Source organism: Dreissena polymorpha, chromosome 14 (genome assembly GCF_020536995.1).
Source record: "Dreissena polymorpha isolate Duluth1 chromosome 14, UMN_Dpol_1.0, whole genome shotgun sequence".
NCBI classification, from domain to species: Eukaryota; Metazoa; Mollusca; class Bivalvia; order Myida; family Dreissenidae; genus Dreissena; species Dreissena polymorpha.
In genome coordinates this window covers 5,721,088-5,734,512 of record NC_068368.1, presented here as the reverse complement: position 1 = coordinate 5,734,512, position 13,425 = coordinate 5,721,088, and the positions used below count along the sequence as shown (strand labels likewise).

At 35.6% G+C, this 13,425-nt stretch overlaps 1 protein-coding gene across 3 annotated transcripts; it reads right to left on the bottom strand.

Moving 5' to 3' along the window:
- Positions 1–120: 120 nt before the first annotated feature.
- LOC127857072 (uncharacterized) lies at positions 121–13,389 on the bottom strand. Of its 3 annotated transcripts, XR_008038309.1 has the most exons (5): positions 13,253–13,389; positions 12,963–13,027; positions 9,528–9,638; positions 3,720–7,031; positions 121–3,432 (listed from the first exon to the last, which is right to left on the bottom strand). XR_008038309.1 is itself a non-coding variant. In XM_052393404.1 (4 exons), the coding sequence occupies exons 2-4, from the start codon at positions 12,995–12,997 to the stop codon at positions 5,717–5,719; spliced, it is 1,461 nt and encodes a 486-aa protein (XP_052249364.1). In that variant the 5' UTR covers positions 12,998–13,027; positions 13,253–13,389; the 3' UTR covers positions 121–5,716. The 3 variants fall into 3 exon arrangements, 2 of the variants coding, with proteins under 2 accessions (XP_052249364.1, XP_052249366.1); XM_052393404.1 differs by having other exon boundaries at positions 121–7,031; XM_052393406.1 differs by lacking the exon at positions 12,963–13,027 and having other exon boundaries at positions 121–7,031; positions 13,253–13,357.
- Between the last annotated feature and the right edge of the window lie 36 nt (positions 13,390–13,425).

Here is a 13,425-nt window from a genome sequence, read left to right as displayed (position 1 = left end):
ATCAGACAAAAGATTCTTGTACAAGTACTTCCATTTTCATTTTTTTATGTTGTATTATGTGGTATTTGTTCTTGCTGGAACAGAGTGATATTATATGATTTAAACATGATAACACGACTGTTTGACATCATAAGACTTTATTTTGACAAGTCAACACCACGTATTGACAAAATATCACGACGATTTGACATAATAAGACACCTTCTAAAGAAGAAAGATATTAACAACGTAAGACTGCTATTGCGTTCCATATCTCAGAGTCAAAAATCGTAATTGGCGATAACCTCGATGATTATCTGATAATGAACAGCACACTTGGTGCTCACCCCGCGAATGCTAGTAAATTTCTACTGACACGTGTATCATGATTCGGGTGTCAAATGACCAATACAATGGCATTGATTTACATCCAGTTTGGTTGCGACACGTAACACAAATTGAAAAATATACCAACATCAATTCGGGCGGCTTTAATGTCAAGTGAACGATTAATGGAAATTGTTTGAGACCATTACGTGCTATTTTATTTTCATGGATAAAATGTTTCCATTTGTAATTCTTTGATTTGATAAACTTTGTTCATAATGTCTGATAAATGCATCGTGTAATTTGTTATCATGAATTGCGTGTGAATGAATGGGTTTATGTTGAGAGAATTATATGTAGATCATGCATTAATTGCTTAAAAAGCAGGGATTGTGGTGTAGCTTGCAATGACCACGCCTACTTGCAGGAGTCGCCCCGGCATCAATGCCTCTTTAATAGCATGTACAACGGGAGTCTGATGTGTATGGATTTTAACAAAAGCACCGCATAGCGGGTGCCATCGCTCGGCTGTGGGTGCAGTTTTCAATAAATGAAAGTAAATGAATTACTGTGGGTTACAGTGACCTTGACCTTTGACCTAGTGACCCAAAAATGGGTTTGGCCTGTAGAACTCATCAAGGTGCATCTACATATGAAGTTTCAAAGTTGTAGGTGGAAGCACTTTGATTATAGAGCCTATGTTAAAGTTTTATATTAGATGTCACAGTAACCTTAACCTTTAACCTAGTGACCCAAAAATGGGTGTGGCGTGTAGAACTAATCACGGTGCATCTACATATGAAGTTTAAAAGTTGTAGGTGGAAGCACTGTGATTTGAGAGCATATGTAAAAGTTTTATATTAGAGGTTACAGTGACCTTGACATTTGACCTAGTGACCCCAAAATGGATGTGGCGTGTAGAACTCACCAAGGTGCATCTATATATAAAGTTTCGAAGTTGAGGTGGAAGCATTTTGATTTTAGTGTCTATGTTAAAATTTCATATTAGAGGTCACAGTGACATTTACCTTTACATATAGTGACCCAAAAATGGGTTGGTCGTGTAAAACTTACCAAGGTGCAGCTACATATGAAGTTTCAAAGTTGTAGGTGGAAGCACTTTCATTTTAGAGCCAATGTGAAGGTTTTAGCACGACGCGGACGGCAGCACGGGACGACGAGCTGGCTATGACAACACCTCGGGTTTTCTCCGAAAACAGCCGAGCTAATAAAACCAATATACTTTCAATGGTGTGTTTTGTTCCTTAAATGGGGTTATCTTCCTTTAATTTTGATAAATAGTGTATTCTGTAGAAGAAACAATACACGTGGAAACATTCTTTTGGGGGGCGGGGGGGGGGGGGTATTCGACCCGAGATTTTAGACAATGGACATTGTTTATAACAAAAAATATCATGCAGCACCATTTTTAAGGTAAGCACATTTTTTTAACTAAAGTTTTAAAATTTGAAGGTTAACCGCAAATCCTTGAAGTGCGCATGAGCATAGGCAATTGATAATTAAATGTGTACCGCAAATTCAAGTTATAAAACATTTTCACAGTATAGGTATGGGTTCATGTACATGCGATGTTTATAACAGCGTAACCTTAATGCACCAAAGAGAAAACACACATAATAAAGCCGAGGGCTTTGGTTATTACTTGTCAAAATAACAATTTTCTTTTGCGTAATATCAAATTTGGCCCGGGGCATTACTGAAAGTTACAAATAAATACTGACAACATGTTAAATGTGATACATGTGTTAGGGAGTTATGTTTTCAATTGGAGAACCGCGCTTATACAGTCCACATGTGGTTAGCGCATGGCTAAGATATTAATAAGTGAAAACATCATTTTGAATGACAAATAATCAAATTATAACGAAAAAACAACAACAACTTTTCTGAATAAAATAAATAAATTCACTATCAAATAACTATATAACAAGGTATTTAACTCAAAATCATCCGACAACAGGGTGCATCGCGTTGAACAGCAATAACTTCATCAATTGTGCAGCGATTTTCACGAACTCGGTCTTATTCAACGCAGCAATTAATTTCTATCATTCAAAATGATGTTTTCATTCATCGTCACAAGCTAATCAACTGCGATACAGTCCGACTTTGCTTGAGAAACGCAATATGTTGAAAAGTATGAAACCCCTTACACAAACAATATACCAGACAATTGAAATCTAACAAAACTACCTTTTAAGGCTTTGATTTATTGCAGGATAGTTTTGTAAAGACTTCACAATTAAAGAAATATTAATTAGACATGTCTTATTTCAGACGATTCGTGTTTAAATGTATTAGATTTCAACCGGCATTATCGCCAAGTATTCTTTTGTTTTCATAACACCGTTCGAATCGTCTAAACATTTTAAATACACATCACATATCACTGGTTGATGGTTCACCTTGTTTCTGGTAACCCCATTTGAACAATTTTAAGTTATTGGAGAAGGTCAATGTTCTTTTTTGCAAGTCAAATACGGATGGGCGCTATAATGATTAGAAATCTTAATTCAAATAAGATCTAACTCAGAATGACTGATATGGGCGAATTTGGGAAGGTCAAATGCATCATCTATCGAATGACCAAAGCAGTTCTGGTACTTGACAAACTGGGCAGTCTAGATAACCCTGGAAATAATGAATTTAATCATTCCAAATTAAGTCTAGGTAAAAGTGAGGTTCCAAAAACAAATATTAAAGATGTAGTTAACAGTGGTGGGTTTAAACGGAAAAGTGTGAACAACCTGTAACGAACAAGATGTGTTTGTGAAACACAATGTTCCCCTATATGACGTTTGACCTTGAAGGATGACCTTGACCCTTCACCACTCAAAATGTGCAGCTCCATGAGATACACATGCATGTCAAATATAAAATTGATAGCTTCAATATTGCAGAAGTTACATTACATGAGCAATTTTGACCCATATATTTGACCTAGAAGGATGACCTTGACCTTTCACCACTCAAAATGTACAGCTCCATGAGATACACATGCATGCCAAATATCAAGTTGCTATCTTCAATATTGCAAAAGTATTCATAAAATAAGCGATTTGGGCCACATATATTTGACCTCTGACCTTAAAGGATGACCTTGACCTTTCACCACTCAAAATGTGCAACTCCATAAGTTACACACGCATGCCAAATATCAAGTTGCTATCTTCAACATTGCAAAAAGTATTCATAAAATAAGCGATTTGGGCCACATATATTTGACCTCTGACTTTGAAGGATGACCTTGACCTTTCACCACTCAAAATGTGCAGCTCCATGAGATACACATGCATGCCAAATATCAAGTTGCTATCTTCAATAGTGCAAAAGTATTCATAAAATGAGCGATTTTGGCCACATATATTTGACCTCTGACCTTGAAGGATGACCTTGACCTTTCACCACTCAAAATGTGCAGCTCCATGAGATACACATGCATGCCAAATATCAAGTTGCTATATTCAATATAGCAAAAGTTATTGCAAAATGTTAAAGTTGGCGCAAACAAACCAACAGACAGGGCAAAAACAATATGTCCCCCACTACTATAGTGGGGGACATAAAAACTACACCCTGCCTGTCCTGAAACAATACAATAACAGTCACGAATCCGTACAATGTTCCAGTCACGAAATAATACAATCTGCTTGTCATGAAACAGCGCTATATACCAATCACTTAACAGTCCAATATATCGGTCATGAAACAGTCCAATATACCGATCACGAAACAGTCCAATATATATGCGACGACTCACGTTACACTCCAATATCCATGTGAACAGTCCTACATAAAATCAATATGCTTGTCAATAAACTGTCAAATCAAATTGTTACCAAACAGGCCAATATACTAGTAACTGTCACAAACGGAAGGACAACAAGAGTGCCAAACTGTCACAAGATATGCCCGTTTGAAGGTTTTGGACATCATGCTGAATGCTTGAAATGCACTAAGTGACCTATTTTTTGACCCGGCATGACCCATATTTGAACTTGACCTAGATATTATTTAGACACAAATACTGACCAAATTTGGTGAAGATCAGATGGAAACTACTTCAATTAGAGAGCGGACACCATGCTAAATGCTTGAAATGCACAAAGTGACAAAATGACCTAGTTTTTGAGCCGACATGACCCATATTTGAACGTGACCTAGATATAATTAAGGCACAACTTCTGACCAAAGTTGGTGAAGATCGGATGAAAACTACTTCAATTAGAAGCGGAAACCATGCTGAATCCTTCAATGCACTAAGTGACCCCATGTCCTAGTTTAAAACCAGGCATGACCCATAATCGAACTTGACCTAGATATTGTCTAGATACAACTTCTGACCAAGTTTGGTGAAGATCGGATGAAAACTATTTGCATTAGAGAGCCGACACTGCTGTGGATGCCGCCGCCCACCAAGGATGAAACTATAATACGTCCCGTTTTTTCAAAACGGGCGTATAAAAAGGACAATTGCTATTAGATTCCTGATTATCAGATAAAAATGCTGATGCAAGTAATCACAGCAATTTTAAATTTATATTTTATTGTACAGAATGTTTGAAATAAATGGTCATCTACACACAATTTTGGAAACACATTTTTCTTTTCCTTTGTTTTGAATATTTAAATATTTGAAACCTCATAATAAGGTACATAAACACAATACAATGTAACATGCTGATCAACTTGCATTCTTAACAATTTTTGTAAAATAACTTCATTAATTAAAAGATCTTAAAACACAAAATTGTTTAACAATATTAACATTTAAAGGGCTTTGAGTGCTTAACAATTATTTGACAGTAAAAAGGAAATAATTGATCAACCTAACCCTTAATAAACAAACACAATAACGTAAAACCTCATGGCATAGAATATATTAAAATCAATATGTAGAGTGAAATCACAAACTTTAAAGCCGTGACATCATAGTACATGTTCAAAAAATAAACTAAACAACAGCTGCCATTTCATCCAAACACAATGGGATCAATCTTCCAAGAACATTAAAAGTTATTTACATAAATAATACAACAGAAATTCATGGCACTAGCATTCCAATTCTTGCAAAAACTTTAAGACATAAACCGTGAAAGATCTTAATAAGCAAAAATGTAAATGCAATGTTATATACAATACGAAGAACAAAATTTAAACTGTGATGACAAAAAAATGTTGTTACAAGCTACATCCATATTCTGAGATCAATTATTGCAATGAATATTATATTAATGAAAAATTAATTGACAAAAAAAAGTTGTTGTGACAGAAGAAAATTCCTAAGATCAGTTCTTTGCAATAGAAATACTTAATAATTAAAAGGCAAAAATATCAAACAATTTACATATATAAATGAGTCTGTTATAGTATTAGGTGAGTCCACATTCTAAAGAATGGTACATCGGCTGCTTCTGCTGTCAGTTGCAAATGTTTCATTCAGGAGACTGGCTTCACCAACTGTTTCTTTCTCAGCTGTAGCGGAGTTGTTTGACAGATTACCCACTGCAAATTCTGCCAGCTTTGATGGTGATGTTCTCTTGGCTACTTTCACTACCCTGGGGGCAGCAGCTTCATCAAGGCTTGGAGAAACTTTAGCTTGCTTACACGGTCTAGAAGTCGGCGATTCTGAGGCCTTCCTCTTCTGCACTTTCTTTGCTGACTCGAGAACTGTGGTCATCTCAACTGGTGACAGTGGAATCTTCACTTTGGTGAGCACTTGGCTTGCATCCAATTTCTTTGAGACTTTCTTGGCAGACTTTGATGCCAGTGGCTTAAGGCTTGAATCTGGACTCAGTTTAATCAGCTTGGCATCTGAGGTGGGGCTGTTTTCAGACTGTGTGCGTTTGCGCTTAACTGCTGGAGTTTTCCTTTCAGACAATTTACCTACAACAGGACTAGTGACATCAGACCTAGGTAGTGTTTGGGGGGTTTTCAGGGATCTCAGATTTGGTGTAGCCCTAGGTGTTTTGATGGACTTTCTAGCAGACTTTTTCACTGAAGAAGGAATGGCGGAGAAAACAAACACATCATCAGTTCTGACGCTTGGTGTAGGATTTTCAGATGGTGTTCCATAAAAGGATTTTCCATTAATTCCTGTGATTTCTTCAAGTGATTTCAAAGGGGTTGAGGTGGCATTGAAGCGTTCTTCAAAAGATTTTTTCTCTTTAGTCATGGTAAGTTCAGGAGATTGGCTAGAAGGTGCCTTCTTTGTTAATTTTGGTGTTTTCAGATTTTTTGTAAAGGGAATTATGGGGGACTTTGAAATTTCATTCAAAGATTCATCGAAAGTAGGAGAGGCTTTTAATACATTGGGTGTTTTGCTTCTTTTCTCTTTCTGTGCAGAAGTAGACTTGGGTGTTTTAATCTGCTTTTTGGCTGCAGGAGTTTTCGTATTAGAAGACACTGCAATCCTTTCGTCTAACTTCGAACCTCCAGTAGTAACAACTTCCTGTATAGTTTCAGCCTGTTTTGCTGGGGTGGTCCAAACTTTCGAAAAGAAGTCCACATCTGTTTGCCTCACCTTTGAGGAAACATACATGGACTGCCTCCTAGTTCTAGTGGATGGGGGTGACTGGATCAGTCCAGGTTTCCGCTGGTAGATTGAAGACCGCCTGGTTCCGCTGATTTTTGGAGGGGAGAGAAGTTTTGAAGCTGGCATCTTAAATTCTGATGGGTTTGCAGCTCTGTGATATACAGATGTCCTGTTTAAAAAAAAACACTTTTTATTATTATTTCATAACTTGATAAAATCTTATCATGAATATGTCTATGATTTTTACTTTTACTATCAAACTGACAATCCTTAATTTCCCATGCCTTTGATTTTATGTTCAGGTTTTTTTTCCACTTTTTGGGAAGATAGCCCATGGCTTTGGAATTGGGAATTTTATCGGCATTTTCATGAAATTGGGAAAATAAATTCATTAGCCTTTTTTCCACATGAAAAGTCAACTGATTAGGGAAATACTAAATTTGATATACTAGTAACTCTTTATAATCATTCAAATTAAAAGAACAAAATCATATAATGCTTTGTTAGATGTAATTGAATTGAAATTGAGATAAAATATGCATTAGACTTCTTTCTAAAAAAAGTATACTTTTGGGGATTGGGAACATAGCCGAATTTCATCTATAAAATCAGGTAAGTGTTGTTTTGTCAATGTATTCAAATCTGATCATAAATAAAGAAGTCAAGGCACTTTGAGCAAAATTTAATTATTAGACCTTGAGAGTCAAGGTCATTCAAAGGCAATGGTCAAGTTCAACTTGCCAGATACAGTTCCCTCATGAAAGTAAGAAAAATTTGAAGTATGAAAGCAATAGCCTTGATACTTTAGAAGTAAAGTGGATCTAAAAGTAACATTACTACTCAAAATCCATGAACATTTCGTAGAATATTTCGTAATATAAACTTAACCAATTAAAAATTTAAATCGGTGTTCCTTATTGCAATTGCCGAAATTTAAACGCCAGATATGGTCTGGTAAAATAGATATTTGTCGATACAAAATGCTTGTTTTTATTATTGTTTTGCACATTTAATTTCATTTTAATTTCCCGCAACGATATCTATTCATACGACACATGAACACAAACATGGTGTTGTATGAATAGATAAATTCTCAGGAAATTAAAATGGAATTAATTGTGTCACAAATACATAACAAGAGCACCGCATAACTGGTGCCACACTCGGCTGTGAGTGCAGTTGTGAATAAATGAAAGCTTGTCAGATTTTTTTTAAGGGGTCACAGTTACCTTTACCTTTGACCTCGTGACCCAAAAATGGGTGTGGCATGTAGAACTCATCAAGGTGCAGCTACATATAAAGTTTCAAAGTTGTAGGTTGAAGCACTTTGATTTTAGAGCAGACGACGGACACGACGAACTGGCTATGACCGAAAACAGCCGAGCTTAAAACAGCATTTTGTATCTACAACAAGAGCTGTCACCATAGGATGACTTATGCCCCTATGAGCGCTTGATATAAGTTATGAGCTTTATCGAAACCTAAACGCAGTTTTCGAAACCTAAATGTGGACACATGCATGCCAAATATGAAATTGCTATCTGAAGCGACATAGAAGTTATGAGCATTTTTGAAACGTAAACACAAAGTGTGACGGAAAGAAGAACTATATGCCCTCCTTCGGGGGCATACAAATCTATGTAATCATACCACATCTAACGTTAAAATTGTGGCTATTACTATAAGGAACACCGATTGTTTAGGTGTCAACTTTATTTTACAAAATACTTTTCGAAATTTTTGTTGATTTTGAGCGTTATAGAGGCTTTAACACAAAATTTACCAAAATATTCAAAGTTACTAAGTCAAAAAGAGACATAATTCCTTCAAAATGCCAACCAGAGTTATGCAACTTGTCCTGTAAAGTCCCCTAATGTCAGTAATAATAGTTAGCAAGTGTTCCAAGTCTGAAAGCAATAGCTATGATACTTTAGGAGTAAATTTGACCAAAACACAAAACTTAACCAAATTTTCTAAATATAAAAGGGGCCATATATCTGTCAAAATGCCAGTCAGAGTTACATAACTTTGCCTGCACAGTCCCCTTATGATAGTAAGCTAGTGTTCCAAGTCAAAAAGCAATGGCTATGATACTTTAGGAGTAAAGTGGACCTAAACACAAAACCTAACAAAGTTTTCAATTTTTCTAAGTAAAAAAAGGACATAACCTTGACCTACACAATTGTCTTGTTGCCTTAAAGAAGTATTCCAAGTTTTAGTTAGTTATCTTTGATAGTGTTAAAGATATTTGACTTAATAAAAACATAAACCAACGCTGCGTCGGGGTGAGTAGTATAGCTCTCATTTTCTTCGAAAAGTCGAGCTAATAAGGGATGTATAACAGCTGGATTGTAATGTGTTAAGAATTACAATAACAAGTTGACATATGCATTTGTTACTATATCAGGGGTGTCAATTGGACAAATTCTAAAATCCTGAAAATAGGCCTATCGTTTTGGGGCCAGAGCAAAAAAGTTTAATAATTCATGTAACTTTGTTTACTATTGCATATAACTTATGTAACTTAAGGGTTAAAAGCCTGATTTCAGGCATAATCCTGAACTTTGACGCCTCTGTATATTAAATTGTGTAACTTTTTTTCCAAAAATGAGTTTATTAGTTCCTTAAACATATAGCAAACACAAGCTACATAACTATACAGTACCTTCTAGTCCTCTTTGCAATTGGAGAAGGAGATTTGGGACTCTTGAAAATATCCTTGGCCGAGGTCCACTGAGGCGAATCTGTGGAAGATTTCCTCGAAGTAACTGAAGACCTGTTGTGAAAAACACCAAAACATGATACAATTTCTTTTTAGTACATCATGTCATATAATGCTACTTGAATTGTATTGCTCTATTTATATGAAATGTATAAACAACGAATTGATCAAAAACAATTGTTTAATTAATATTTTTACTTAAGCATCCATGAACTACATTTTTAATTAAATGTACTCATAATCAGGCTGTCAAGTGACCTTTTTTCAAAAAGTAGGAAAAAATAGAAACTACTTTTGCAAGAAAAGTAGGAAAAAAGTAGGAAAAAGTAGGAATTTTTCCCTCAAAAGTAGGAATACATAATACTTATTTTTTAGACACAGGTCCAGGAAACATAGCTTGAAACAGAGCAGGAGTGCCATCACATGTTCTGTATGGATACCCACTTGAAGCTACCTTAAGGGCCCAGAAGATTTCAGCCTTTTGTACCTGTTCCTTGTGTGATGGATGTACTTGCATACAGATAGATTTATCCCCACAACCCTGAGAGCTGCTTGGCTTTTGGGCACTTCCAAACAAACGCTTTTGTGAATTATCATGCATGTATTTCATGTTTTCCTTGTGTTTTTATCCATCTGCATGACTTATAAGTTGATTAGCACCAGAATTACTACAAGATGGACTTCATTCAGACAGTACAATATCTTGCAAACTCATTGCCGGTATCTCTCTTGCACCATGATCCCAGTGTTTTTCCACTGTTGTCCAACCTCTCCATCCATGAAGGGTTAAACTTTGTTTTCCCACTAGCAATTTTAGCACTTATAGTGTATCGATGATAATTAAGTTTCAAGCAAAGCTACCCTGATAAAGAAGTATACATGTAATTAGATGCTGTTCATTTTGGTGTATCATCAAATAAGTGGTTAGAGGTCTTCTGTGTATCGATATAAAAATGGTAATTATGACTTAAGTTACATTCAAAATGACTGGTCATTGCAGAGCAGATTATGCAACTGGAGATAGGACCTTATCACCTGACATCTTTTATGACAGCATTGATTGGGCAATGAAACAGTTGCACTACATTGTTTATTCCAGTTTCAAATAATGGCTTTTACATTATTGATGACTTTGCGGGAGTGTAATAATGCCGTTTAATAATTTTAATACTTCGCTTTAACACCTTGAAGTTACCTCACTAGCAATGGCATCATTAGACAAGAATTGTGTTTGTCCGAAACACAATGCCCTGTTGTTGTTGTTTTTGTTTTTTATCGAGTGCACCGGGATTGTCTCCCATATGGCCATCGCCCCCAGAAAGACGTGTTAGTTGGTTACGGGGGATAGTGCAAGATACAGGAGACACCCCGTTCCAGAGGTGACCCTGGGTCTTTTAGTGCCCGGTGTATAGCACCTAGTGCACTGCACCTCGGTTTAACGTCTCATGCGAAAGACGAGTTAGTAGGTTAGGTGCAGCGGGGGATCGAACCAGCGATCTCTGGATTGTGAAGCCAGTGTGTTACCACTAGACCACGGATCCGCTACCGAACACAATGCCCACTATTGCGCAGCTTTGAAATAAAATTTCAATATATCATTTGGCAGGTTTAGAAATTATCTCCCTTTTAAAGCTTATTACTTCCCTTGGATTGTATTTTTTAACTTTTGACCTTGAAGGATGACCTTCACCTTTCACCACTCAAAATGTGCAGCTTCATGAGATACACATGCATGCCAAATATCAAGTTGCTATCTTCAATATTGCAAAAGTTATGGCCCATATTAAAGTTTTCGGACGGACACACACACACAGACAGACAGACAAACGGACTGACAGTACAACTGCAATATGCCACCCTACCGGGAGCATAAAAATGTATCAGGGCATTTAGGCTCTGTGCATTTATCTTTAATTACTAAACATGATGTACCTATGATATCAATAGAACATCATATCCGTTGTCATGTAATACAGAATTTATTACATTATATTTGTAAATGATGAAAACTCAGCAAAGCATCAGTTTTATCTTTTTTCCAATAACTTGTGTAATAAATTCCATATTACATAACCACTCATACAATACATGTATCTCTATATCTCTACATTCCAAACAGCAATATCATGTAAACATGCATAAGGTTTGGTCAAATTGTTGTCAATGGAAACAAAATAAAACTGGAATAAACAATGGGTTCCCTCAGCTCTTGCATCACTGGGAACTGTGTAAGGTAGTGAAGTCTGCAGTGTACAAATGCTAAGGAAGTAAACAAGGCACTATTGTTACATAAAAAAAAACTTGTCAATAATTTTAAAAGTTACATAAGAAATAAATATTTATGCTCCTGAAGAGGTGCTAGCAGACAGTCAGCATGGGTTGTCAGGTCTCATCTAGATGAATGCACATTAACAGGGATACAGTCATGCCATAGATTCATTCATCCTGCAAGTTTACTAAATTAACTCTTTAAAAAAAAAATATTCTCCATTGAAAATGAAAAAGTAGGAATAGTAGGAAGATTTGGTAAAAAAATAGGAAAAAGTAGGATCCTGATGAAAAAGTAGGAAATAGTAGGAAAAAGTAGGAAAAAGTATGACCGCTTGACAGCCTGCATAAAATTACCTTATTGTATACCTATTTTATTAATAGTTTCATTTAAAAAAAAAACATATTTATGCACATTTCCACCTTTTTTTATTTTAAACTTTTTGTTTGAATTATATTTTAATATCAGATATTACTTGACTCAGAAGTTTAAATGAACCTGTGATTGTGTAATTTTTCAGAATCCATTCAACAGTGATTGTTAATCAAAAGTGTGAATGTCAGAGTTTATTTACAGGTCTCGCTGCGTCTTCACGACAGCCTTATGTGCGGACCTGCCCCTGTGACCTGTCAGGGGAAAATATTTTAATTTTGAACCAAAGTAGGTCAAATTTACCCCAACTTGTTAATCAAAACCGCTTGATTGAGAGTTTTATGTGATCCCTTGACACCATCTGTTTGACATTTATCACCTACATGATCAGTTATCTGCCATTCCAAACTGTGGATAACATCTTAAACAAAGCTAATCAGAGACTGAGAACAGCTTATCAATAACACGCATCATGCATGGTAGCAATTTATAGAGTGACTTATGAAACTTCTGTCTTCTCAATTAGCATATAAACCTACATTTGTAGGTGAATTCAGAAAATAAACAATCACCTTATAATGAATCGGATGTTAAAATTGAACATTAAAGAGCCAGAAGTAAGTATATATTTATTTCATAACAATCAATGACTGAAATAATACAAAATAACCATTATAAATTATAATCAATAGACAATATTTTTTCAATAAACTAATTAACTGTAAACCTATACACACCTTGCTTGCATATTCTTTTTTGACATCACCTTCATGATCTAATTACTCTACGCTATAACATCGAGCTGAAAAATATTTGTTTTGTTTTTATACATCTAATCAATGAAAATGTTCAGTGCACGTTCAATGAATAATGGATTGGATCGAACAAGTCATGGGGCGATACCGAATCCAATAGTCCAAATACTTGATCAATTGATTATTAATTTATAGTCTTCTATTCAATTTTAAATATTTATAAGATCAAATAAATGCATACATTCAGTTAAGAAAACAAATATTACACTCACCATTCATTAAACTTAATATTTTTCGCACTTCAAAATCTGAAATGACCGCCCTTTGTTTACCAAATTTCGGTGTTTTCCGTTATTTTGATTTGTTATTTCCGGTAAGTCGTTGCGGAGTTTATCGAGTTTAAACGGACTATTTCCAGATCACATGGTTCGGCGTAAAGCCAATG